The following is a 27,178-nucleotide window of genomic DNA, read 5'->3' as shown; positions in this document are numbered from 1 at the left end:
AAGACAAAACAGCCCTGCAGGAATTGCTGAGTTTGTGGACACTGGTCTTGGAATTGTTTGTGTTTTCAAGGAAGAGACAAAGCCAACATCAGCCAGGGCAAGGCACAGAGGAAAACTCCGAGGTTTTAGACAAAAGGAATTTTTGTCCCAAAAGCGTCTGTTTTGTTGGTGGAGTTATTTTTAGCTGAGAAAACATTTTTTGAGGGGCATTTTGGATCAAGTCAAGCCATGTTATGCTCCTGCTAATGTTTTCCATTTGAGGCTCTGAGGATGCACTGCAAACGAGGCTGCAGGTCCAGAGTTTTGTGTGGGATGAAATTCCTCTGGGATCCTGCTGATGTTTTCCAGCTTTAGGGCACTGCATCCCCCAAACCTTCTGAGGAGAGACCCCTCCTCCAGCTGAGGCACAGGAAACTTCCCACTTTGACCAAACTGTTTCCTCTGAGGTGCTTTGTAAACCCCGAGATGGTAAAAATCCCAAAATCCTGGAATGGTTTGGCTTGGGAAGGATCTTAAAACTCATCCAGTTCCAACCCCAACACCTTCCACCATCCCAGGCTGCTCCAAGCCCTGTCCAACCTGGCCTGGAACATTCCAGAGATCCAGGGGCAGCCACAGCTTCTCTGGGAATGTGTGCAGGTCCTCCTCACCCTCCCAGCCAGGAATTCCTTCCCAATATCCCATAACCCTCTGTGCCCTTGCCAGGGGATGGAACTGGATGATTTTTAACCTCCTTTCCATCCCAAACCATCCCTTACCCCACAATTCCAAGATCCTGAATTTTTATCCAGGTTGAGGGGGGAAGTTTGCTGCCAACCTTTAGGGGATCCCTCCACAGTAGCTGGGTGGAAAAAACTCCTCATTTTCCTGCCATTATTCCCCACCCCTCCCTCCACTCCAAAGGGAATTTTGCAGATTAATTATTTTCATTCCCTGCTAGACTAAATAATTAGGAGAAGGGGCTGTTTTCCATAAGAGCCTTGTGCTCCATCCTCCACAGAGTTTGTTCTGTTAATGGAAACTCTACACCTCCAATAGCCAAGGGACTTTCAGAATGAGTTAATGCCTTTGAAATGAAATTTTGGAGACCAAAGTTGGGAGGATTCTTTACAACTCAAGAAATTACAGTTTTGGTTGTGGGGTTTTTTTTGTTTTTGTTTTTTTTTGGTTTTGTTTTTTTTTTTGTTTGTTTGGTTTTTTGTTTGTTTGTTTGTTTGTTTGTTTGTTTTTTGTTGTTGTTGTTTTTGTTTTTGTTTTTGTTTTTGTTTTTGTTTTGTTTTGTTTTTCAAGTGTGATAAAACTTCAAATGAGAAACAGGTGACTGATTAAAAAATGAGGGCATTGTTGAGTGCCCAGCCTGGCTGAGTGGGAAGCTTGGAGCTCGAGGATGTTTGGGGGAATGTGGATTTCCCAAATATTCTGGGGCAGTGGATAGTTCATAAAAGCCCAGCCCTCATAAATCTGAACAGGAGGGCTCAGGCTGAGAAATTAAGAAGTGTTGAACACACTATTGAAAAGGCTGCAACAATCCAAGAAAACAAAAATCAGATTTAGCTCCACAGGAGGGAAAAAAAACCCTACATGTTTTTGGGTCTGGCTGGTGTCTCTGATATTAAATCACAGTCACTTCAAGGATTTTTATTCCCATTAAAGTAGGACTTCGTTGGAAAAGCCCCACCATGGGTGTGAAGAGCTGGATTTGTAGTGGTGGTGTTTGTGAGGGAGCTGCTGCTTCCCCCTGGAGCACAAGGGAATGTGGCATTTGGGGTTCTCTTTATGGGATTTGATTTGATTTCCCATTTGAAAGTGACTGGGCTTTATTCCTGGGCTGGGATCTATGGATTCAGCCCAAGCCATGGGAAGAGCTTGGTGATATTTGCACTTTGTAGGAGCCAATTTGGGGCTTGGAGCCTCCCCAGAGGGATGAAGGTGACTCTGGAACAGTGCTGAGAGCAGGCAGGGAGTGGGAATTCCTGCAAAATCCAGCCATCACTGGGATTAGGTGGCAATGAATCTCTCAGATATGACCAGAATTAAATTCCACAGTCCTGAAGGGAAGTTTAAGGGATTTTCTTTGGGGAAAAACAGCCTCAGTATTTCAGGGAAGGCAGAGCTCATCCCAAACTGCCAGGATTTCCCCCAGACTGGGAAATCTGAGCTCTCTCTCTTCCTTGGCAGGGTAAATTCCAGCCTTGGATCCATCTGGAGCTAGGTTGGGTTTTTTCCCCTACAGTTTGCTCTGCCCTTGGTGTTGTCCCACCCTTCCTAACCCATCCAGAGAGGAAAAACCCCACTGTGCCAATGCCCCAGGGGATTTTGAGGATCAGCTGCCCTTGGGATGCTCCAGCTCTGTGGGACAAGACCTTGCAGGAGCCTCAGAACCAGCAGCACTAAGAAACAACCCCTAAACTCTCCTGATGCCCTAAATTTAGGCCAAGATGTGTTAATTTCTGCTCCCTCCCACCAACAGGGCAGGAACAGCCACACTGGAGCAATGTTACCCTGATGGATTTGGACTTCCCACCACCTGATTTACAGCAGAGCAGGGAACCTGGAGATAAAACACCCTCCAAAAAAAAAAATTCCCAAAAAAGACACCCCCATGTTTTGCTTTCTTTCTTTCATCCCTCTCCCTCCCCTCCTTTGCCTTGTCAGGCCATTAATTCTAACAGAAACCACCACTGGGTTATTTTTTTTTCCCCTGGAACCCCCTCAGCTGTTGCAGGGAGACAGCTGCACCCTCTGGAACTAATTACAGCTGTCTGGGAGATTTAGGCTTCCATCCCAACAACTCTAATATTGCTGCTAATTTTTAACATGTCCAGTTGGGAGATGTCAGGAGGGGGCTGATCTACAAGCGGCTCCTGAGAGGGGCAGCTGCTCCTGGGCATCTGCTGGGAGGAAAACATTGATTTAAAAAATAATGCTGAGTATTTTTAGCTTTTCTGACTTCTCCACCCCTCGAGGCCAGTCCAGTAGGGATGGCCAGAAGGGTCCTTGGGGTGGCTCAGTGCTCCATCAGTGCCGTCACTCTGTGGAACCACTGTTGGATCAGGAGTTGCCCAAAAGAGGCTTTTGCCCACTTTTTCCTCACAGCAGAGAGGGTTTTCCACCTCCTGGAAGAGTCCTTGGAGTGCCATCCCATCCCACTCTTGCCACATCCTCCACTAGACCCCATCCAAGCTTGCCTTGGACATTTCCAGGGTGGAGCAGCCACGGCTTCTCTGAGAATCTGTGCCAGGGCCTCCCCACCCTCCCAGGGAGGAATTCCTTCCCAATATCCCATCAAATTCCATCAGTTTAGAACCATTTCTTGATGGGGGCTGGTGCCTGTTGCTTCCCAGGGAGGCAGGAGGAGGTGCCAGCTTGTGTGTGCTCGGTGAATCCTGGGAAGCTGCTAGTGCTGGGATCACCCTTCCCAACCTTCCCATGGCTCCTCTGCCCCAAAAGTCTTCCTCATCCTCCTCTGAGTGCCTGGGACAGCCTGGTGAGGTCAGGCAGCTCCTTCCTGACCTTCCTGAAGCTGTTGCTGTTTCTCCAGAGCAGAGCTGCAACAATCCAAGGAAACAAAAAACAGATTTAGTCCCACAGGAAGGGAAAAAACCCCACAGGTTTTTGGGTCTGGCTGGTGTCTCTGATATTAAATCATGGTCACTTCAGGATTTTTATTCCAGTTAAAGTAGCACTTTGTTGGAAAAGCCCCACCATGGGTGTGAAGAGCTGGATTTGTAGTGGTGGTGTTTGTGAGGGAGCTGCTGCTTCCCTCTGGATGCTTTGGAGCACAGGGCAATGTGGCATTTGGGGTTCTCTTTATGGGATTTGATTTGATTTCCCATTTGAAAGTGACTGGGCTTTATTCCTGGGCTGGGATCTATGGATTCAGCCCAAGCCATGGGAAGAGCTTGGTGATATTTGCACTTTGTAGGAGCCAATTTGGGGCTTGGAGCCTCCCCAGAGGGATGAAGGTGACTCAGGAATCAGGTGAATCTGGGAATTTCTGCAGGCTCAGCCTCCTGCCTCAGGGATCCCTTCCAGCTGCCAGGAGATCTTTGTGGAAACCCCCAAACTGCACAAATTCTGAGCCCTAGAAGGACTTGGGTGGAGGGGGGGGGTGGCAGTTTGTAGCACCTTCCCTCCCTGAATCCCGGGAAGAGGGAGCAGGACCAGCACTGGAGGAGCTGGAAAACCCCCTAATTCCAGGACTGAGGCACCCAGACAGGTTATAAAGACTGGCAGAGCTTGTAAACTCTGTGAGCCCTGAAATAAGGGGCTCCAGTGGGTATTAAACTCGGCAGCTTTTACATCCTAAGCCTGGCAAGGAAATTTTCCCTCCTGGCTTCCAGGTTTTCCCCCTTTCTCACATTTATTTTGGGAATATGTGGAGATGGGTCCAGCTTGGGAGGTGCTTAGTGAAGGGAAAACCCCAAAGCATCAGAGTGGCAGGTAGAGGAATGCCTGGAGCAGGAGACTGCCATAAAATCAACATAAAATTTGGGATTAGAAGTGGATATGTTTTGGGAATTCCAGAAAGCAGTCAGGGAGCACAGCTTGGAAATCTCCAATCATCCTGGAGTGGTGACCTGGACCCTGAGGGATGTGGCTGCTCAGTGACACTCCAGTTACTGACAGGGATTTTGTGCTCCTGCAAAGGAAACCCTGCAGAGATAAAACCTCAGCTCCTGTTCGGCTTTTCTCAGCCACAGGAAGCAGGGAAAAGAGGGAGTGCAGGACTGGGCCAGGCTGGATTGAAGGTAACAGTTGCAGGGCAGAGTTTGTGGGGCTGAGATGCAGGTTTGTGCTCCCCAAATCCCACTCAGGGCCCCTTTTCCCATTTATCTCCCTTCATCCTCAGAGGAGGGGGAAAATGGAGGTCATGGAATCATGGAATGGTTTGGTATGGAAGGGACCTTAAAGATCACGCAGTGATGCCATGGCAAGGACATCTTCCTACTGTCCCAGGCTGCTCCAAGCCCTGTCCAACCTGGGACACTTCCAGGGATCCAGGGGCAGCCACAGCTTCTCTGGGCACCCTATGCCAGGGCCTGCCCACCGTCACTGGGATGAACTTCTTCCTGATATCCAATGTAAATCTCCTTTTTTTCAGTTTAAATCCATTCCTCCTTGTTCTATCGCTTCACATCTCTGTAAAAGTCCCTTTCCTGCATTTTCATAAATCCCTGAGGATGCTGGGCAGTGTTGGGTAGGTGTCACTGCCTGGGCTGGGCAGGGGCTCCCCTGCCAGAAGAGAGGAAATTCAGCCTTCCCCAAAGCCCAAACCTTGGGCTTGTTGTGGTTCAGAAAGAAACAACAAACTGCTCCAAGCCCTGTCCAACCTGGCCTGGGACACTTCCAGGGATCCAGGGCCAGCCACAGCTTCTCTGGAAAACAAGATGGGTGTGATGAACACAGAATCCCAGGATCACTGAAGCTGGAAAAGACCTTTAAGTCCAGCCAGTCCCACCTTGTCCCCAGCCCAGAGCACTGAGTGCCATGTCCAGGCATTCCTTGGGCACCTCCAAACCTCCCTGGACATCCCATGTTCCCATGGTTTTCTAGGAGAATCCTTCCTGTCATGCTCCTGGCTCCCAGCAGGACTGAAACATGAAGCAGAGCTGTTGGGCTGTGCTGGCAGCTGATGCTGTTTTACACCACAATGACACAGACTCTGAGATTCAGAAGGCTGAAAATTGCTTTTTTATTTTTGGGATGTGTCTCTCTTTTATACTATTTTACACAGACCAATTTGATTGGTGACACAAAGGCAAAACACAATCACATCGGTGAGACCAGAGGGACATCAAGAAGAAGTCCCTCTTAGGAAAAGGAATGAATAACCTAAGTACAGTTACAAAAACATTTTTACAGGTTTTTGGGGTTTTTTTAATATTTTATAAAAATATTTACAGTTACATACAGTAACACAAAAACATTTTTCTCATTTACAGAAAATTCTTTGGGAAAAGAATTTCAGAAAATTAAAACATTTTAAGCATAGAACCAAAGCTCCAGGCAGCCACCCTTGGACTGGGTGCAGCTTTCCCCAAGCCTTTCCCTCTGCCCTGCTCCCCCAAAGCCCAGCAGTGCTGGCAAATCCATCGGAGCCTCCCCTAATGATTTTAGCAGCAGGAAGGACCTTCCTGGCCGCCTCAGGGATCCCCCAGCTGCGGTGCCCTGCTCAGTAGCGGGGTCTGTATTTTCCTGGTGGAGCAGAGCAGGTTTAAATGAGGCACTGACACGACTTTGACAGTTTTATTTTGTGGGTGTTTTATGGACTCGCCCGGCGATGCTCCCAGCGCGGGCGCCGCCCCAGCCCTTGTCAGCATGTCCTACATCAAGGGGGACAAACCCCCCGGATCCAGCGGCATGGGCAGCTCCCAGAGTGTTTCCTGACACTGATGAATGTTCCTTTCTGCGCTGCTTTCAAAGTTCCTTTGCCGTCAGCTCCCGGAGCAGTTGGAAAACAGATGAGCTCTGAGCCGCGCTAACGGAGCCGGCTGGGGCAGGGGGTGCTGGGGGAGTCCCAAATATCTCCCTGCTCCCAGGGACACTCCCTGCTCCCAAATATCCCAGGCAGAAACACTCCAGGGTGGCTCTGAGAAAGGGAAAAATCTTATTATTGCTGCTTTTATTATTGTTGTTCTTTTGTATTTAACTGTGGAGAAGTGTGAGGAGCGCTCAGGGCAGGAGGTGTTAAAGCTCCTCTGCTCATGCATCGTTCCACAGGCACAGCTGGAGGCCAGAATTCCTAAATGACATCAAAGTGAGCTGGGAGCTTCCCAAAGGCTTCCCAGTGTTGCTGCTGCTGGCTGTGGGTATCCCAGGGATGGGAGGGATGGATGGTTGAGGGAGGGAGGGAGGGATGGAGGGAGGGATGGATGGATGGATGGATGGATGGATGGATGGATGGATGGATGGATGGATGGAGGGATGGATGGAGGGATGGATGGATGGATGGATGGAGGGATGGATGGATGGATGGATGGATGGATGGATGGATGGATGGATGGATGGGTGGAGGGATGGGTGGATGGATGGATGGAGGGATGGATGGATGGATGGATCGAAACATGGAGTACTGGGATGTGAAGCCACCCTGAGCACCCTCAAGCTGATTTCTCCATCCAGAAAAGCTCCAAAACACCAATCCCAAAGGGATAAAACCTATCCCAAAGGGATAGTCCAAGCCTCTTCCCAGAAGTCCTGCCAAGCCCTGAGCTCCTGTTTTGTCTCCCACAGGTGGATCCGGGGGGAACACTTCAGGTACAAGTTCAGCCAGCCCGGGGGAAAGCACGCCATGGATGGGAAGTGGTGGATCCGGAAAAGGATCGGCCCCTATTTCCCCCCTGTCAACCTGCAGAGCCTCAGGAAGTTCTTTGAGGACAGAAATTGGCCTTATCCCACGCAGCATTGAGGGAGAAGGATGGCCAGGACAAGAGGGACCAGCTGGGAGGAGGGAAAATGGGCAGCTCCCTTCCAAACACCTCCTGCCTCTCTGGTTTTTACCCATATCCTGGTTCACTCTGTTTTCCAGAAGGTTCCCAGCCAATTTGCCCACTTGCTTTGTGAGCTGCTTTTTCTCAGTGATTGATTTCTTTTCCCAGGCTGCTGCATTTGGGACTTGCTCTGGAACTGGGGAAAAAGGCAAGCAAATAACCATGACTGGTTTAGGGGGAGGTGTTGGTGGTGCCAAAAGCAGCTGAATGTGGATTTGAAACAAAAACAGGAGGAAAACAAACCAGGAGGGATCTCTGGGGTTGTGTGGGCTGTGGATGCAGGCACAGGAATGCCCTTTTCCATGGTTTTCCCCACCTTTTTGACCACATGTACTGAATGGGCACCACCGGGAGCGTGTTCCTGGAAAGAGATTAAAGCAAACAATTCTTGAGTAACCAGCAGGAGCTTCATTGGATTTTTTTATTTTTTCCTGGAAGTCCTAAAAAGGGAAAAGAAAGGAGCCCCAGTGCCTGCCCTGATGTGGCTCACCAGGGCCGAGGCAGCTCCCATGGGAATGGAGTGGCAGGTGAGGAATGAGGTGAGTCCTGGGATTTATTGGTGTTTTGGGGAGAATTCTGTATCATGTCCGAGTGTTTGATGCCCATCCCAGCGATCTAGGGCTGTGAGAGGAGAATTCTCCTGTGGGTTCCAGGGTGAATTTGCATGGAAACCCTCTTGGTTTCAGTGGATTCTTTCCAAGCTGCTCCTTCTCTAGTGGGTCCAGCCCTGGATGGGTGACAGTGATGGGTGACAGTGATGGGTGACAAGTGACACCCCCGGGCACCCCCCATGGATTGGGCACCAACAGCCCTGGCCTCCCCCTCCCCAGTTTAATGAATTTCTTTTGCTTTCCAACCTCTGGGTCAGGGCTAATGGATCCCAGACCAGCATTCCCATTCCTGTTTGCTGCTTGTTAAGCTTTTTTTTCCCCCCCTTTTTATTTCAATCCAAGCTCTCTGCTCTGCTCCGGAGTAGTGCCTGGAAGATAAAACCCATCCAAAGGGGCAGGAGGGGATTCTATTTGAAACCTTTCCCTGGGACAAGAATTTAGAAAAAAAAAAGGAACAATTATTCCAAGGTGGGAGGAAATCAGAACCACGTTGTGTTATCTGTTCACTGGGTTTTGTGGAGGGTTTTTATCCCGGAGTTCAGCACTGGAAGGAAAATGGAAGGAAAATCCCAAGTCAGTACCAGGAATCTGTGGGGAGGGAAACTCCATCTGGGAGCTGCTCTTGCCAGCTCTGCTGTCTCTGAGGTCCCACCACCTTCTCCAGAAGTTCTGGAGTGCAGAGTTTGGGCTGAGCCCCCAGGGGTGATACCCTTCTCTGGGCTGTTTTTCCTGGCTCATCCCAATCCAGAGCCTGATCTCATCCTGGTTCTCTGTGAGGTCCAAGGAAATTCCAGAGCTGAGACAGGCAGGACACGGCCGGGTGGTAACTCCATGTCCATCCTGAGCGACTCCAGCTCCACCATGGCTGGAGACATCTCAGGGGCATTCCTGGATGAAAAATAATCCATTTTATTTTTTGATTTTCTTTTCCTACATGGAAGTTATTGACCTTCAGGGTACCCCAAGGATTTACACTTGGTATAACCGAGGTAGAAGTGACTTTTCCCCCTTTTTTTTCCCAAGATTCCAGCCTTTTGGAAGCCTCCTGTCCTCTCACAAGCCCAGCTGGGTTTTCATTTCTGCCCATTGGCCATGAGGTCGGATCCAGCTCATCCCAGCTGCTCTTCTCCCTCAAAAAGGAGGAATTCTCCCCATTTTTTTTTAATGCCACATTTAAGTCTGTTCCTGGGGGGAGCAGAAAGTGAATGTGAATGGCCAGAGGGGTTTTAGTTCATCCCTTGCACATGGGGAATGAGGAAATGATCCAGGCTTGTGTAATTTGGGAAGAACCGGCAGCGTTTGGAGCAGCCTGGAATGGATGATGCCATGGCAAGAGACTGGTGCTGTGGGAGGCTGGATTGGGCCATCCAGACATTCCCAGAGAGGCTGGAAAGGACCTGAAATATCATCCCATCCCACCCCAGCCACAGGCAGGGACATTGAGTCATGGAATCCTGGAATGGATTGGTTTGGAAGGGACCTCAAAGCCCATCCAGTGCCACTCCTGCCATGGCAGGGAAACCTCCCACTGTCCCAGGCTGCTCCAAGCCCTGTCCAGCCTGGCCTTGGACACTGCCAGGGATCCAGGGGCAGCCACAGCTGCTCTGGGAATTCCAGGGCCTCCCTGGATCCACCCAGGTTCCATTTTCAAAACATTCCTCTACAAACATGGATTTGGTTCGTGTTTTGGGAACATGGCCCCTGTGGAGGGCTCAGGGGTGAGGAGCTGCTGGAGATGAGTTTGTGTCCATGCAGGAATCACCAGGAATTATCCCCAACAACAACAACACTGCACCAACACAGAGAATTCCTTATTCCTGGATCTTTTATAAATCATTGATTTTTAAAGCAGCCAAACTCCAGGCTGGGAATTCCCATAGGAAATACCTGCAGCCATATCCATTCCCTGCTCCCAGCTGCCTGGAAAAGCTGGCTTTGCTTTAACACATATGAAAGGAAAAAGCTTTTTTTTTTTTTTTTTTTTTTTTTTTTTTTTTTTTTTTTCCTTCCTGGTAGATTAAGTTTGGCCAAACAATTCCGTGTGAACTGCTGGGCAGGAGGCACAAACCTGTAGGCGAAATTATCCAGCTGCTCCAAGTTTAGAGCAGCAGGGGATGAATTTCAGGATCATATATTAGTTTCCATTTAATCTGATTATTCCAGGCTGGAGTTCCTGGAGGGTCTTCAGGTTATTGTCAGTCAAAAGAATCTTTAAAAGCTTCCATTTGCACTCGACTTTTCCCATTCCAAGTCTATTTTCATTATGGATCGATTTTGATTTTAATGAAAAAATTATTCTCCCTACTCCCTGCTTCCCACCCCCCCACCCCCCCCCCCCCCCCCCCCCGAGTTGGGGTTAAAATTGAAGCCACAGCAGGGTCTTGCCACTCAAAATCCCGTTTTCCAGCTTTCCTGAGGGTGTTGCTTGGCTGAAGGAGCTTGGGCAGACAACAAGGGGGAGATAATTTGGGGAGGCACCTTCTCTGCTCTGCCTGGGGCCCAGCTCCTCATCCCCAGCCCCTTCCTCACTGGGAAAACACTTCAGTGCCTCGAATGCCAGGTGGAATTCCAGCTCCAGAGTCTGGGACACGAATGCAGCATTCATTGATGTTAAAAGCCCCTTGCTGTGCTGTCACTTCATTTCTGTCACCTCCTCTCAGCTTGCAGCCTTGGGAGCAGCATCCCCCAGGATTGGGAAGGTTGGGAATCCCACCTTTTGTGCTGGGTTAGGGGGGACACCTTTGCCAGGTCTGCCTGGTGCAGGAGTGGCAGCTTGGTGGCATTGGGGTGGCTTTGGGCTGGCACCTCCCTGGGGTGTCCCTGGGATGGAGAGGTGTCCACCTCTCCCCAGGGCTGTGGAGGATAAAAAAACAACAGAGAGGCCTCCAGAACAAAACCCCAAACCCACATCCTGCCTTTGCACAGGATTTCACAGGGATGTGCTTGTCTGTCCTTTCCAGGTGCCACCCGTGATCCCAGCACTGTCCCATGGAGGGACATGGGTGATCCCAGTCTGCTCTGTGGGGACATCCACGTCCTGCTTCTTTGTCACAGCCCCAAATCCTCCGTTTGATCACGTTTTCCAGGCAGGCAGGTGAGGAAGAGGAAGCTGAGCTCTGCAATTGTCCCTGTGTGGGTTCAGGAACTGTCCCTGTGTGAGCTCCGTCCCTCCCGGTGCCATGGGGGTGTCCATCTTGCTCCTCCTCAGGGTCAGGTGGGATATGGGGAAGGAATTCTTCCCTGGGATGGTGGGGAGGCCTTGGCATCGATTCCCAGAGAAGCTGTGGCTGCCCCTGGATCCCCATTTTTCTACAGTTTTTGCCCCATTTTCCCACTAATTGTACCCCATTTTTCCATGGATTTTGCTCAAGTTTTCCACAGATTTTGCCCCATTTTCCATGGATTTTGCCTCATTTTTCCACTGATTTTCCCCCATTTTTCCACAAATTTTCCTCCATTTTCCACAGATTTTGCTCCATTTTCCAAGGATTTCCCCCCTTTTGTCCATGGATTTCACCCCATTTTCCCACTGATTTTACTTCATTTTTCCACTGATTTTTTCCCAATTTTTCCACAGATTTTGCCATGTCCATCCCCACCTCCCCCAATTTTTCCCTCTCCCTGTGCAGTAGCAGCTCCAGGTAGGGTTGCACAGGGCTGAGCTTTCCCCAGCGTGTGCTGGGGACAATTCCCCTGCAATCACAGCACCTGCAAATGGTTACTTAGAATAATAAATAAGTGCTAGATTATCAAACAAAGCCTTGCCTTGGGATGAGGTCATCCCTGCCCCATGTCCTGCCTCTCCCAGGGGTTTGGGAGCAGCTTTTCCTGCCGCTCCTGGGTCTAAATCCCCTCTTGTATCAGGCAATAAAAAACTTGTCGGGATTAAAGAATCAATTAGGAATTAGCCAAAGGGGCAAAGCGTAACCCAAACACGCTGATAAAATCCAGTAGGTGATTATGGGAACGGGTTTGGTTTCATTGGGCTTTGGGAAGGGAATAATTGCTCATTACAGAGCATGGAACAATCTGGGCTGGGTGTTTTTTTTGTGTGTGCGTGTGTGGGTGTTTTTTGGTGTTGTTTTTTTTTTTGTTTGTTTGTTTGTTTTTTTTCCAGTCTTATAGAGGAGGAAATTGTGGTGTTCACTGATAAATGTGGGGACGTGCAGGGCTGAAGGGGCAGTTTGAGGGACCTGAACTGGAGAAGCAGCATTCTCTGGGTGGAAAAATGATCTTGGAAGTCTTTTCAAGGCCAGGTTGGAGCAGCCTGGGATGGTGGAAGGTGTCCCTGTGGCAGGGAGTGGAACGAGATGGGGTTTAAGGTCCCTCCCAACCCAAACCATTTTGGGATTCTGGAATATTCCATGATTGGGATGCAGCAGGATGGGCAGGGATGTGCCACAGCTCCAGCACTGCCTCTGCTCTTCCACAGGAAAACAGAATAAGGAAGAAAAGGCTGAGTTTAGCTGGGTAAAAACCCCTGTAAAAGCTGATTTTCCCCCCCAGTGATGGCAGGGAGGGGATGGAGCTCTCCCAGGATGGAGCAGGAGCGATGAGGAGTTGGATTTCAAGGGAAAAGAGCCCAATCCTGGCTCGGGGGCTCCGTGCCACTAATCCCTGTAGATTCCCTGTCTGGCCCAGCCACTCACGCTCCCCAAGCTTTTGTTCATTACTGAGATCCAGGGAAAGATCCCCCTCGGCAGCATCCCGGGAATGTCAGCATGGCCTCATCCTAACCTCCTCCAGCTCAGCTCCATCCTCCCACTGCAGCTCCAGGCTTGGGCTTTTTGGCATCATTTCAGCCACGGGTCAGCCCTGCTGCTGAGTAATAAAGGATTTTTAGGGAAAAAAAATCTTTTAAGTAAGTGGCCTCACATCGGGATTGGAGTTGGATCTGCAGGATGAGCTCCTGGAGCAAGGCAGGACCAGAATTTGCCCATCCCTGTGTGACCCCCAGGTGCTGCAGCAATTAATTGGCTCATTAATCCTCATATCCTGGGCTCATTCCCGAGGCAGCTGCTCCCCTGGAGTGGGCTCTGAGCGGGCAGGTGGGATGGACAGCCCGGGTTGCACATCCAGGTTTGCTCCCAAAAAAAGTGTGGGAAGAGGCAAACCCCTTGGAAATAATATTAACTAGAATCATTAGTGACTGAGCATCAATAATTAGTCAATTATTAATTGACCATGCTGCTCCAGTCTATTGGAATTGGAATCCTGGGATACTAAGGCAGATACTGTTTGGAAACAAATCCAGTCCCTAAAGATGGGTGGAATTTTTTTTCATGTCTTTGCCCCTGGAGTAGAACATGGAGGAAAAACTGGCACCAGACAGGCTAGAATTGGAGCCAGAAGACAGGAAGGTCTCCAGGGAGATCTCCACTCCTCTGGGAATGACCCAGCATGGTGCCAAACCCTTGCCTTGATCCCACCCTGCCCATCCAAGCCCAGGCTGGGCTATCACAGCTGAGCTTTCCCTGCCAGCCCAGCATCCCTCCTGCTTTCCCTGCCATTCCCAGGGAGTCCTGTGCTTTTATGCCCATCCCTGCCCCTTTCCCTGCCATTCCCTGGCCACACCTGCCACTTTCCCTGCCACTCCAAAGGGTTCCTCTGCCATCCCCAGGGATTTGTGTCCCTTTGTGCCCAGCCCTGCCATTCCCAGGGATTCCTCTGCCATTCCCAGGGATTCCGCTGCCATTCCTAGGGATTCCTGTGCCTTCATGTCCATCCCTGCCATCCCCAGAGATTCCTGTGCCATCCCCAGAGATTCCTGTGTCATCCCCAGGGATTTCTCTACCACCCCCAGGGATTTCTGTCCCTTTGTGCCCATCCTTGCCATTCCCAGGGATTTCTCTGCCATCCTTGCTTCTTTCCCTGCCATTCCCAGGGATTCCTCTGCCATTCCTAGAGATTCCTATGCCTTTGTGGCCCTTCCCTGCCATCCCCAGAAATTTCTGTGCCATCCCCAGGAATTCCTGTGCAATCCCCAGGGATTTCTCTGCCATCCCAGGGATTTCTCTGCCATCCCTGCCTCTTTCCCTGCCATTCCCAGGGATTTCTGTGCTATCCCCGGGAATTCCTGTGCCATCCCCAGGGATTTCTGTGTCTTTGTGGCTATCCCTGCCACTTTCCCTGCCATTTCCAGGGATTTCTATGCCATTCCCAGGGATTCCTGTCCCTCTGTGCCCATCTCTGCCATCCTCAGGGATTTCTCTGCCATCCCTGCCTCTTTCCCTGCCATTCACAGGGATTCCTCTGCCATTCCTAGGGATTCCTGTGCCTTTGTGGCCATCTCTGCCATCCCCAGGAATTTCTCTGCCACCTCCAGGGATTTCTGTGCCATCCCAGGGATTTCTGTGCCATCCCCAGGGATTTCTGTGCCGTCCCCAGGTATCGCTGTCCCTCTGTGCCCACCCAGCTGCGGCGGGCTCGGGGCTGCAGCTGCGTTGCTCCATCCGCCCGCCGGGAGCAGCTGCGGGCTCCTGGTACCCGCGGGCTCATTCATCATCCCCGGCAGCCCGGGCACTGCGGCTTGGCAGGGAAAAAGGAGCCGCAGGAGGCAAATCTTCAACCCCGGGCCTGGATCCGCAGGGTCTGAGCGGGAGGAGGAGGAGGACGAGGAGGAGGAGGAAGGGCAGGATGTGCCCGCGGGGTCAGTGGGGATGGAGCGGTCCCTGGAAGCGGGGAAATGATCCAGGTGCCGAGGGGTGGGACAGGGGGAAGCAGGAGCAGCCCTTCCCGAGGGTTGAGGGGTTAAATCAGCAGTGGGATTTGTTGGGAAGGTGGCAGAGGAGCCTTTTCTGGTGTCCTTGTGGAGAGAGGCCTCTTTCCCAGGCATGGATGATCCCTGTGGATCCTGAGGGTGTTCCATGATTCTGTAATCCTGTGGCCTGCGGAGAACAGGGGACACAGAATCAGGAGGACACCAAACTGTGGGAGTGGAGCCTTTGGGGTGGTTTTGGGGTGTCTGGCTCTGCCCTGGTTACCTGAGATGCTGCTCAGGGCTCTGACCCACCCACCCCACCATAGTCACTGCACTGTGCCCTGTCCCACCCTGTCACCCAGCAGTGACACCCAGCAGGTGCTGACCTCTTTCTCCTGGCCCTCAGCAGGGTGGTGTGAGTGGTTTTTATCTTCTTTTCTGTCAGAGCCGGGATTAAACGCTCGAGAGACGGATTTTGTGTTGGGATTCAGATGTTTATTAATTCTTATCTATGCTACAGTCTAACAAACTGTGAGTTCTACAGCATTTCTGGCTAACAAAGTGACAAATGGCTCTGTCTCTAACACTTTCCAAGGTCTTTTAAGGACAAATTGTCCAATTATGAAATGACACCTAAATTATTTCTCTTTTTAACCCAATAACCTACCACCCATGGCCCTCAATGCGGATTTTTCTACCCAATTACATGAAGAACAAGGTGAAAAAGGACTCAGTCTCTGCCCTAAAACCTCCATCTTGCTTTATATATATTACTATATTCTAAACCCTTCAACTCTAAGTTTTGCACCCTGTGATATCACACACTTCTATTCAAACTCCACACCCACAATCCCAGTGCTGTCACTCAATTTTGGGAGCCTTTTCCACGGCCTCAGGTCAGATGCAGTGTTTGCTTGAGGGTCAGTGCCTTGTCACTCTGATCTTTTTCAGCCTTCTGATGTTTGTATTTTTGTAGTGGAGTTTTTCACAGATTTTTATGTAAACAAAACAATGTTATTATAAACTTTCTTGGTTTTGTTCCTCTCTTGAAGAGGGACAGTTGACAGACTCTTAGTTTGACCAGTGCACTTGGAAAGGTGTCAACCTCATTCCTCCAATCCGTGGTCATTGTCCAAAATCTATATAAATCAAAGTCGAAAAATAAATTTCCCTCTTTTTGCCCTGACGACCTGACTGGGTGAGTGTTGTTTGTTTCGTGTCCTACAGCGATGGCGCCTCTCAGCACAAAAACCCCTCAAATTCTCAGTGCCCAGGGTTCCAACCAGGTGAGAGGAACAGGAGGTGCCACCCCAACACCTGCAGCTGCCTTGCCACAGATACCACCACAGGACTTGTCACATGGGCCGTGTCACCTCCCCGACAGCACGAGGTGACAGCCCTGGTGGGGGGACAGACCCGCGGGATGCCTGTGGTTGTCTTTTCCTGTTTACTGGCGATTCTGGGAAAAGGGAACAATGAAGAATTCCTCGTTCCAGGGCTTGGCGCAGGGCCCGAGCCACCAGCGGGCCAAATGTCGGGGCAAAAGGCCAAGCCAGGGAACAGCCACGGCACCATGACAAGATGAACACCTTGTTCAGTGGGCAGGGAGCCCTCGAGTGCGAGGAGATCGCCCGTGGGGGCATCGCTGGCAAATTCCCGAATTAAGCGGCATTGCTGCACCTGTGTCCTCAGATATTCCCATTCATCCTTGGAGAGGATCACAACACTCGGCCGGGGCTGCGCAGCTGCGGCAGCATTATTCCTCCCGAGCCCTATTTGCATATCAATGAGCCTCTGATTAATATTTAAAGAGCCAGCTGTCCCGAGCCACCTAGGGAAGAAAAAAAGCTCTGTGCGAGTTTTTTATTGATTTTTTGGGGGGGGATAACACTCACTGCCCTTTATGGAGCACGCTTCATTTTTTTTTTTTTTCTTTTTTTTCTTACTCCCTCTATTCTTTTAGTTGAAATTAAAGAGGAAAAAAAAAAGTCAGGGAGAAAATATGAAGGAGTTATCAGTGAAGGAGCTCTCAATGCTCCTCAGTCCTTTTGTGCGTGGGCGCAGCTGCAGGGACCAGGTTTGGAGGGGCAGGAGCCGAGGGGCGCCCATGGGAACGGCCTTTGGGAACGCGAGGGAACAGGGAAGGGATGGGATGGAATGGATTTCCATCGACGGATGCTGCTGCTGCACCCACGGGAAGGCCACACAAAATCCTGGCTCCAGGGGTGCTGATCAATGGAAATGCCATCCAAAAAATAAAAATTAAAGAAAAAAGAAAGAAAGCAGGAATTAGTATTTTTCTTGCCTCCCCAGTGCTGTTCATGGCCCGGAGTTTTTGTTTCTAGCCTTATAAGCTGTCATTTTATCAGACCGTTCTCCTGCCTCCTTTTTTTTTTTTTTTTTTTTTTTTTTTTTTTTTTCCCCCTCGAGCATTTGTCAATAATCCCCCGACAGCGGCAGCTTTGTTATCCCAACTAATTGGAGTCAAGTATGGCTGCGAGAAAAGATCCTTCCCGCGCGCCAGCCCTGGGAAAAAATGCGAGAGGATTTTAATTTTCAATAAAATATGCAGATAAGGAGAAATTACCAGTGGGGAAGGGGCTGCTCAGATAATGGGGCTGCTCAGACAGCGAGGGCAAGGGGGGTTTAATGAGCGATGCTGGCGGCTCTGCGGGATGGGGGGCACCGAACTGCCCCCACAGCTGCACATTTTAGGGTTTATGGGGTGTTTTAGGGGGGTGTGGAGGTGAAGGAGTTGTTTATCCAAGCTGCAGCTGGGGGAGGTAATTCCAGGTCACAATTTGTTGGGTTTTTATACACAAAATGTGGGGAAAATTTGGGTATCCCTTGGCAATGGGGATGGGATCACTGTGGGATTGCTGAGGCTCCCATGAGGAGTTGGGATCACTGTGGGATTGCTGAGGTGATTCCCATGAGGGGATGGGATCGCTGTGGGATTGCTGAGGTTCCCATGAGGCCAGGGACGGACTTGGAGCTCCTCAGGCTGCACCACTGTCCCAGCCCGAGCCTGGCAGTGACACTGGGATGTCACCACTGTGTGCTGCAGTGGGGTTTGGATTTTGGGATGTGGGATGTGGATTTTGGCCGTGATGCTCCACATTCCCTGCCTGTCACTCCCTTTGCCCGGCTGGCAGCAGCCAGGTGCTGTGGAGGGGCAGAAATCAAACTCCCTCTGGTTTCCCAGGATGCTGGATTTGCCTGTGTTTGTCCCAAAATCCTTTCCTGATGCTGCTGCCGGGGCTGGGTTTGCCCCCAGTTCCTCTCCTGGTTCTGTGTTTGCCCCCAAATCCTCTCCTGGGGCTGGGTTTGCTCCAAAATCCTCTCCTGGGGCTGGGTTTGCCCCCAAAGCCTCTCCTGGTGCTGCTGCCGGGTGTCTTGGAAGGCACAGGCACCACCAGACACCGTTCCCAGATTTTCCAAAGCGACAGGATCAAACATTTCCCGGTGAGGAGCTATTGAACGCCTCCTCGCCCCCGGGAGGGGAATTCCCGCAGGAAATGATTTGCCCAAGGCCAAGGCTGGCCAGTGTCCCCGCTGTGTCCCCACTGTCCCCGCAGGTGCCAGCACAGAGCAGAGGCTGCTGTTCCTCATGTGTTCATGAGGAACAGGTGAATCCCACCTTTCCCGGCAGCTCGGGGCACTTCCAGGAGGATTTTGCACAGCAGATTCCTCCCATCCCTGTCCCTCCAGAGCAAGAGGTGTCCCCAGGGTGTCCCCCCAGCCCCAGGGGAGGGGACAGCTGTGCTGTCACCTGTTGGAGCTCAGACACCACAGCTGCAGCTTTGAAGGGAGGATTAGGGAGAGGAGAGATCCCTGCGAGCACTTGTGCTCCACCTGCCAGCGCCTTCCTCCTCCTCCTCCTCCCGGGCCTGGCTGTCCTTGGCATGGTGGGATGGAGGTGATGGAGGTGGGAGGGTGCCCAGGTGATGGCCCAAAGCACCTCCAGCATTGGGGACAGATGTGCTGAGCTTCAGCCTTTTTATGCCAAACATAGGTAAAACTGTAGGAAAATAAAATGGGTAAAGACACAAGGAAAAAAAAAATCACAGGTAAAAAACCCCACCCCAATCTTCTCTAATTTCTGCTCATGGACACAGCCCCAGTGCCCAACTGTGGGCAGGGTGATCCCAGTTTGGGTGGGATGGCCCCAGTTTGGGTGGGATGGCCCCAGTTTGGGGACGAGCTACCCTGTGACAGAGGGTGGCTCATGTTGGGTGGCTGTGACACTCAGGGCTAGCCCCATTGCCATCCTAGCTGGCGTTGGGATGCTGTTCCCATTCCCAGGCCAGATGGGGACATCACAGAGTCATTCCCTGCTGTGTGGGGTGCTGGATTTGCCCCAAACTCAGACTTTATGACCTTTTCCAATCATTTTCCAACAGGTTTTTAGTGACTCCGTGGTCGGCTGGTCACGTCCTCCAAGCATTGTCCCCATCCCTCCTTCCACATCTGTGCCCTCACCTCCTGCTCCCTCAATCCCAAATCCCAAACCCATGGGGCCAACTCTCAATCCCAAATACCAACCCCATGGGGACAACCCTCAACCCCAAATCCCAGCCCCGTGGGGACAACCCTCAATCCCAAATCCCAATACCATTAGACCAACCCTCAATCCCAAATACCTAAGCCCATGGGGCCAACCCTCAGTCCCAAATCCCAGCCCCATGGGGATGGACAGGATGATTCTGCATTTTTTCCAGCAGCAGCCAAAGTGTCCCTGTGACCACAGCAGGAGCAGCAGCAAGACCTGGCCTCGGGCAGGGAAGGATTTGGCCTCTGCTTTTAAAACAGGGAATGCTTTGGGTTATTTCTCTGAAATCAAAGCTTTCTCCCTGTCCTTTTTTCACTCAGCCACTTTCCCTCTCTGCTCTTTGGGGGCTGCTGAAGAGGCAGAGTGGAACATTAAGGTGATTTACAGCATCCCTGGGGTGCAAGGGCACAGACTCGGGGAAGGTTTTTTTTTCCACTTTTCCTCAGGTGAAGGAAACCCTCGAAGGTGAACTCCCAAGACATTCCAGCAACCGCCCCGTCAGCCCCTGATTTACAGGCTCAGATTTATGACTCCAGAATTATTATTCCACTTGCAGATCTTTTACTTTTTTCTTTCTTATTTTCCTTTTTTACTTTCCCTCCTGGACTATTTTAGTGCTTGTGAAAGGTGAGGGCTTTGACAGCTCCTGGAAACAAAAGCCTTTAATATCCCCGGCGAGTGGGGCTCTCCCAGGGAGGGGCAGAGGGGCCAGGAGGGCTTTTCCTCCCCTCTGCACATTGGCTCATTCTGGGCCCGGCTGAACCAAACAGGGAACAGAGTCTGCCCGAGTTAAGCTGGGACTAATCAGCAAAGTCCGGCATTGCTGGTGCCTGGGGGGCGCCCTGCGATCATCCCTGCTGGCTGAGGATGGAAGGGGAGAGGGCTCAGCACCACCAGGAGGTTTTCAGGCAGAGCTCTGGGATCAGGAGAGAATTACAGGATCAGGACAGAGCTATGGGGACCATGACAGAGTTATGGGATCAGGACACAGTAATAGGATCAGGAGAGAGTTACGAGAGCCAGGACAGAGCTATAGGGTCAGGACAGAGTTACAGGATCAGGACAGAGCTGTGGGGCCCAGGACAGTTATAGGATCAGGACAGAGTTATGGGATCAGGACATAGTTATAGGATCAGGAGAGAGCTGTGGAGCCTGGGACAGTTATAGGATCAGGACACAGTTATGGGGCCCAGGACACAGTTATGGGATCAGGACACGGTTATAGGGTGAGGACAGAGCTCTGGGTCCCACCAGGAGCAGGGTGCTTCCCCTGAGCTCCCAGCAGAGCTCCCAAGGGCTCAGGGCAGCAGCCCCAGGCCTTCCCCCATGTGTGTCACGCTCCCCTGGATAACCCAGGCTCTGGGACAAACAAAACAAAGCTCCCCGTCCCTGTCCTTGCCAGAGCAGCCCCGAGCAGCCAGGCCAGGCCTCTCATCAGTGAATCACTCATCCAGCTGGAGATGGAGCAATTTATGTCAAATCTGCCCCTGGCCCACTGCCACAGCCTTATCTCCTGTTCCATTCGTTCTGCCTCAGCTCAGGGCTGGTTTTTAGTGCTGGGTGAAGTTTTATTTTGGGGTGTTGGAGGTGGTACCTGCTGAGGAATCAGTGCTGCTGAGTTCAGTGCTGTTTGTGATGAGGTCTTTTTTTTTTTTTTTTTTTTTTTTTTTTTTTTTTTTTTTTTTTTTTTTTTTTTTTTTTTTTTTTTTTTTTCTTCTTTCTTCCCGGCTAATTTTTCTTGCAGCTGAACACAAAGGACAGCGAATGGAATTAGCAAAGAGCTCTGCTGAGCTCCTAACGTCCCCCACGGGGGCACGGGGAATTTAGGCACTCAACAAGTGCATAAATGGGGCCATAAAACCAACTGTGCCTAGGCTGTGGCAGAAGTGCAGCTCCCAGGGGGGCTCTGGGGGCTGCCCACCCACCTCCAGGGCAGGAACGGGCTGGGAGCAGCTCCAGCTCCCCAGGCCCAGGGGATTTTCCTCCAGGATTACATCAGTAGCATGAGGATGCTGAGGGAACTGTCTGGGAATCTCAGAGGCGAGGGGATTTTTTTTTTTTTTTAATTTTTTTTTTTTCTCTCCTTGTGATTATGTAGAAGATAAAATATGTTCTCAGGCTGCCTGCGAGCAGGGATGTGCTGTAAAAAATTTTTTTCCAGGATCTGGGGAGTGGGAGCTCTGTGTGGGGCTGGGGTTGTTCCCTGTCTCTGCCCTCTTGGTGTTGCTGTGGGCAGTGCTGCCAAATGGGGTGAAAAATGCTCTTTTTGGGTTCCCTGAGTCCCTGTGCTCTTCTCCAGGGATGTCCCAGGGGTCCTGTGCCCTCTCAGGGGTTCTGACTCCTCAGGGATTGTCCCATGGGATGAGGGTGCTGTGAGGAGCAGGAGTGGCTTTATCCATGTTGTCTCTTTCTCCTGGGCACTGCGTTGGGCTGATCTTTGGGCAGCTGAGAGATGCAGCTCTGTAGGACAAATCTTGGTGTTTCCAGGCAATCCTGACTCTCCAAAAGAGATGTGGGGTGGGAGAGGAGCACAGAGGATTCAGCTGAGAGACCTTCCAAGGCTGTGGGGACGTGTGGAGCTCAATGCAAGCACTGAGGGAGTGAGCTGGGGATGGATGAGGGTTGCAAGGGCAGGATCAGCTCCACTCGGGGCAAAACAGGAACAGAAATGGGGGGGATCAGGGCAGGGATTGGGAAAGCTGAAGAGGCAAAGAGGATCCAGCTCCTAAACTGGAGGTGAGCTGGGAAATGCAGTTCTGGCCCCAGGGATTATGGGGATGTGGGGAAGGCAACAGGGACAGAGCTGATCTCCACAACCTCTCAAAAAGCCCCAGCTCCAGCTGGAGCAGCCTCAGGGGTCCAGAGGGACCTCCTGGCCCAGGAGGGGACAGCAAGAGGGAGCAGAATCCTGATACCTTAAGTTTTGGCTTTCATATTTTCAGGTTCTGTGCTGGCCAGGGGTGCAGTTCTGAGCTCACAGTCAGTGTCAGTCAACTCTGCACACAGCAAGGACACAAAACAAATCCTTTTCCTGCTGCACACCAAGGACAACTTTCAGGCCCAACAGCACAAACAAGGGTGGGCTGAAGGGAGGAACAAGAAGGATGGGACCTCACAAGCTGCAGCTGGAATTGGACAATTAAACCTCAATACGCAAATGGACCAAAACTTATAAAAATGTGTGACTTTGTGACTAGTCAGCCATTTTGTGACCATTTTGTGACCATTTTGGGTCCACCTTGGGTGTAGCCCTGGCCAGGCTCTTGTCCTGCCCAAGGTGTACCTTAAAGGCCTTTTAATAAATATTTACTTTATTCTCCAGCTCAGCCTTCCCAAGGCATCAATCCCACATTGTTGGTGCAGGCTCTGGGTCTCTCCCACAGGTGCAGGAGCATCCAAAGGGTTTGAGAAGGGGATGGAGCATCACCCTCAGCTTTGGCCACGATCCTTCCACTCTTTGACAAAGTTCTGGAGGAGGGAAATTCCTTGCCCCAGTTCCCACGGCAGCTCTGGTGCCCATGGATTTTGGCTGCTGGGGGTGGGATGCTCAGAGGGATTAGATTTTCCAAGTGGCTGAGCCTAGGGTGTGCTGAGCTCCTTTAAACTTCCCCCCGAATTTACTCTGATTCAATATTTTACCACAGAAGAAGAAGAAGTGAAAAGAAAAAAAAAGAAAAAAAAAAGAAAAAAAAAAAAGGCAAAATAGAGAAATTTTAATATGGGGAAAAGCAGAATTCTAATCAGTCAGGGTCTCCAGTAAATCTTTGTGATCTCCCATCCTCCCCCAGCACAGAGGAGGCTGGAGGGGCTCCAAAACTCCAGTTCTTTGGTTCTTTTGAACCAAAAAAGCTCAAAAAGAAACAAACAAAACCACACACACACACACACACACACACACAAAAAAAAAAAAAAAAAAAAAAAACACCACCCAAACACTTGGCTAGGGTTTCTGTCACCCCTTCCCCCTTCTTTTCTGACCGTCTCTGTCTTGTACGAGGCTGCTGAAGGCAGATAAGCCAGGATCTCACCCAGCTTTTTCAGAGTGGTGGGGAGGAAGAAAGAGGCCTTTGTGAGGGGCTTTTCTGAAGGTCTCTGTTCTGGGGATGTTGGAAATAGCACAAAAACATCCTTTCTCACTGGATTGTGGCACTCCCAGCTCCACCACCACCACCACCCAGATGTTCCAGGGCTGATGCTGAGGAGGAAAATAAAGAGGCACAGGGAGAAATGCAGGAGAGGGGGAAGCTGGGTGGGAGCAGCCCAGGGAAACCTGGGCTGGTTTGTGTCTTTATTTTTGAGACAGACAAAGAGTTGGAGATTCTGAGATTGAGAGTTAATATCTTAATTAAGTCAGTCTAGTTATCAATGTCGCTGTTCACGACACTCAGGTTGAGAGGTGAGCAGAGAAAGAGGAAGTTTATTATGATTTGGGGTTTAAATAGGATTAGGAATTTGATCAAAGATTGGGGGACGAGAGGAACACCTCTCTGACTCTAGTGGTCGAAGCAGCAGTCCATCACAGAACGGAATGCAAAAACAATCTACTTTTGTTTATGTTAAATGTGTGAGAAACTCCAGTAGAATTATGTAAACGAGATCAGAAGGCGACAGTCAGGGTGACAATTAACTAGATATCTAGTCTAGTTATCAACTGGCCATCTCCTCATCAGCTTATTTATTATATTTAAGTCAATATTCTGCATGTCCAGCCTGGAATATATCAAGGATTTGGTGCTATCAATATTTTTCTGCTTTTTGACCTAATTTTCCTTTTTTTTTCCACTGCATTGCTCCCAGTTTTTCCCAACCTTTGGACAACTCTTGGTGTGAGTTCATTGCTCTGCTTTTGAAATTGTCTTTATCCAGGAGGAGGATAAAGACAGTTTAAATCCTTGGGAGGATGGAGGGATGGATGGATGGATGGATGGATGGATGGATGGATGGATGGATGGAGGGATGGATGGAGGGATGGATGGATGGATGGATGGATGGATGGATGGATGGATGGATGGATGATGGATGGATCCATGGATGGATGGAAGGACTCTGTTCCTACCCAATGGATTGCACAATGGGAGTTAAGTGTGAAACTCTTCCTTTATTGTCCATATCCTCTCCCTAATTATCCCATCTGATGTTTGCTGAATTTCTGTTTTGCCAAATGCTGTGTAGTGATTTGAGTGTCTAGTTTTTTAAATTATTATTTTGGGAGAAAAAGGCAAAAACAGGCTTAATTTAAGGTAGACACACAGTTTATTAACATACACCAAGAAAAAAAAATTTAAAAAAAAAAAAAGAAAAAAGAAATGACCTTCTTAGACTTCTTTTTTACTCCAAATTGTTCACTTTTTCACACAACACAGAGAGAAAACTATGAATTTTAGTCAGTTGCAACTATTTAAATTTTTTAGCTTCTTTTGGTTCAAACTGGAGTTTTGGAGCCCTTCCAGCCTCCTTTATGCTGGGGGAGGATGGGGGATCAATTCTGCTCTTCCCTGTATTAAAATTCCTTCTTTTTTTGCCTTTTTTTTTTTCTTCAAACCTCCCTCCAGATTTATTCTGATTCAATAATTAAAAAAATAAAAACACACCAAAAAAACCAACAAAAAAACCACCAACAACAAATAAAAATAAAAATAAAAATAAAAATAAAAATAAAAATAAAAATAAAAATAAAAATAAAGTCTCGCTCCCTCCCTAATCGTTCAGCCTCAGCACGAATTCCCCCGAAGGTCCGGGCTGCTTCTGCTCATGCCGAGGGTTCTGGGCACGGCCTTTGCCATCAGCGAATCCCCGCAGATGTGGGAAGGGGCTGAGGCCGCTCCTCTCCAGTCCAGCTGTGCCGGGATGTGCAGCCAGCTGTGCTTTGTGCCGAGAGCGGCCAGATGTTGAGATTGGTGGCGAGGGGAGGCACCGCTGTCCCCTGGGCCCGACAGCTGTGCTGGAGTGGCACAGAGGGGTGACAGCACCGCCTGGCCCCCACCACAACCCCGCTGCTGTCCCCAATAAATCCCGGGGCTGGACCCTGCTCTGCCTCAGCCGAGCTGCTCCGGGGTGGAATTTTGGGAACTTCAGCCCTGATTTTTTGGGTCCCCGCCCAGGACGGAAAGGACATTGCCGCCCTGCCCTGCCGGGTTGATCAGAGCAGGAATGGGAGCGGTGGAAGAGCAGAGCCCGGAGCCTGCGGAGGTTGGGAGCTGCAGCCGCTCCGGGAGGAGAAGCTGGAGCCCGGGAGCGCCGCACAGCCCGGGAATGGCCCGTGTGAGTCCCCGGGAATGGCCCGTTTGTGTCCCCGGGAATGGCCCGTGTGAGTCCCCGGACACCTGTGCAGGGTGACCTGACAATCTCGGCCCCGAGATTCCAGGGATGTTCCCCTGGATGCTCCACACCTCAGGGGCTCAGCTGTCCCTGAGGGGACACCGCCACTTTGGGGACATGTTTGTGCCGCAGGTCCCTCACCATCACACTGTCCCCAAGCCCCCGCAGTGCCACCCGCCCTCCTGCGAGCTGGGGACCCACAGAGCCTCCCCTCTTCCCATCCCCATCCCATCCCCATCCCATCCCCACCCCATCCCCATCCCATCCCATCCCATCCCATCCCATCCCTCTCCCTCCTCCCTGCTCGTGCCTAACTCGATTCCCCTCTCCCCTCGCGGCTCCCCCCAGAGTTTGACCATTAACACACGGCCTTGGCCAGGGGCCGGGGCGACCATTTGGAGGCTGCTGCCAGGCGGGCCGGGCACGGCGAGGCGCCGGCGCTGCCAGCATCCCTCATCCCTCCCTCTCCCGGCATCCCGGAGCGCTGCCAAACGGCCGCGGTGCCGCTGCCAGCTCCGGGAGAAAGGGCCGAGGCAGCCGTGCACAAAGAGGGGTTTATAACCCGGCCGGGCACCTGACACGGGGAGGAGGGAGGGTTGAGACGTGCTTAGCCCCGATAATCCCCAGTTTGAGTTTAAATAATTTTTATTTTTTTTTAATCAAAAGCGCAGCAACAGCTGGGGCTGAGGCTTTCCAGGAGATGAACTAATGAACAACTGTTCAAAATAACTTTATTCGTGCTGGTATTAGATCAGGCCACTGGGGAGCGACCAATTATTTGTGATTATTCCAGGCTGATAAGGCTGGGGCAGAGCCCAGCGCCGCCAGGGATCGAGGGCACCTCGGGCTTTGGGCAGCACCCATGGGAGCCTCCAGCACCCATCCCAGCCCCTGGCACCCCTGGGAGCCCCCAGCAGCCATCCCAGCTCCCTGCACGGTGCCAGGGGGAAGCCCAGCAGGTTTGGGGACTGTGGATGTGCAGGAGGAACTCGTGTGCTCCAGGGTGGGATGTTTCCAGGGAGGTCTGAGACATTTCTGCCTCCAAACCAATTAAGGGCCATGCTGCAGCTAATTAGCCTGTCCACGTTTGGGCTGTTCATCTTGTTCATCAGCCCCAGAGCAGGCATAGCATGGGGGAAGGCCAAGAGGTTTGGAGCAGGGAATATTGAGAGGTTTGGAGCAGGACAACTCCCTTTCCAGCAATTCCCAAGCTCATGGAGCAGCATCTGAAGTCCTGTGTCCCCCCCTGGTCCAGGCAGGGCAGTTCCCAATCCTTTATGCCATCCCAGAGATTAGCCTCAAAGCCCTCAGCCAGCTGAGGCCATCGCTGGACCTTTCTCCTGTTCCAACATGACATCAACAAAAAGCTGAGTGTGAGCTCTGCTCTCCAGGCAGGAAAAATCTCCCCAGAGAGCCCAAGGTGGGAGCTGGGCCTGGGGAAGCTACAGGGCCCAGGCTGCCCTGGCCAGCAGACAGAACCCATGAGCTAAGAGGTCTTTTCCAC

The 27,178-nt window shown here is 51.0% G+C and overlaps 1 protein-coding gene across 1 annotated transcript in view; it reads left to right on the top strand.

Moving 5' to 3' along the window:
* LMF1 (lipase maturation factor 1) overlaps nucleotides 1-7,927 on the top strand; it is a gene marked incomplete at its 5' end in the record, with an annotated part of 151,253 nt that extends 143,326 nt beyond the window's left edge. Inside the window, one exon of the mRNA XM_083872138.1 lies at nucleotides 7,237-7,927. Coding sequence (XP_083728264.1) covers nucleotides 7,237-7,411 — 175 coding nt within the window. The 3' untranslated portion in view covers nucleotides 7,412-7,927. The remainder of the gene's footprint in view (nucleotides 1-7,236) is intronic.
* Between the last annotated feature and the right edge of the window lie 19,251 nt (nucleotides 7,928-27,178).

The sequence above is a fragment of the Zosterops lateralis genome (assembly GCF_965231275.1).
Source record: "Zosterops lateralis genome assembly, chromosome: 15".
NCBI classification, from domain to species: Eukaryota; Metazoa; Chordata; class Aves; order Passeriformes; family Zosteropidae; genus Zosterops; species Zosterops lateralis.
Note: the sequence above shows the minus strand (reverse complement) of the source record. Positions and strands in the feature narration are given on the sequence as shown.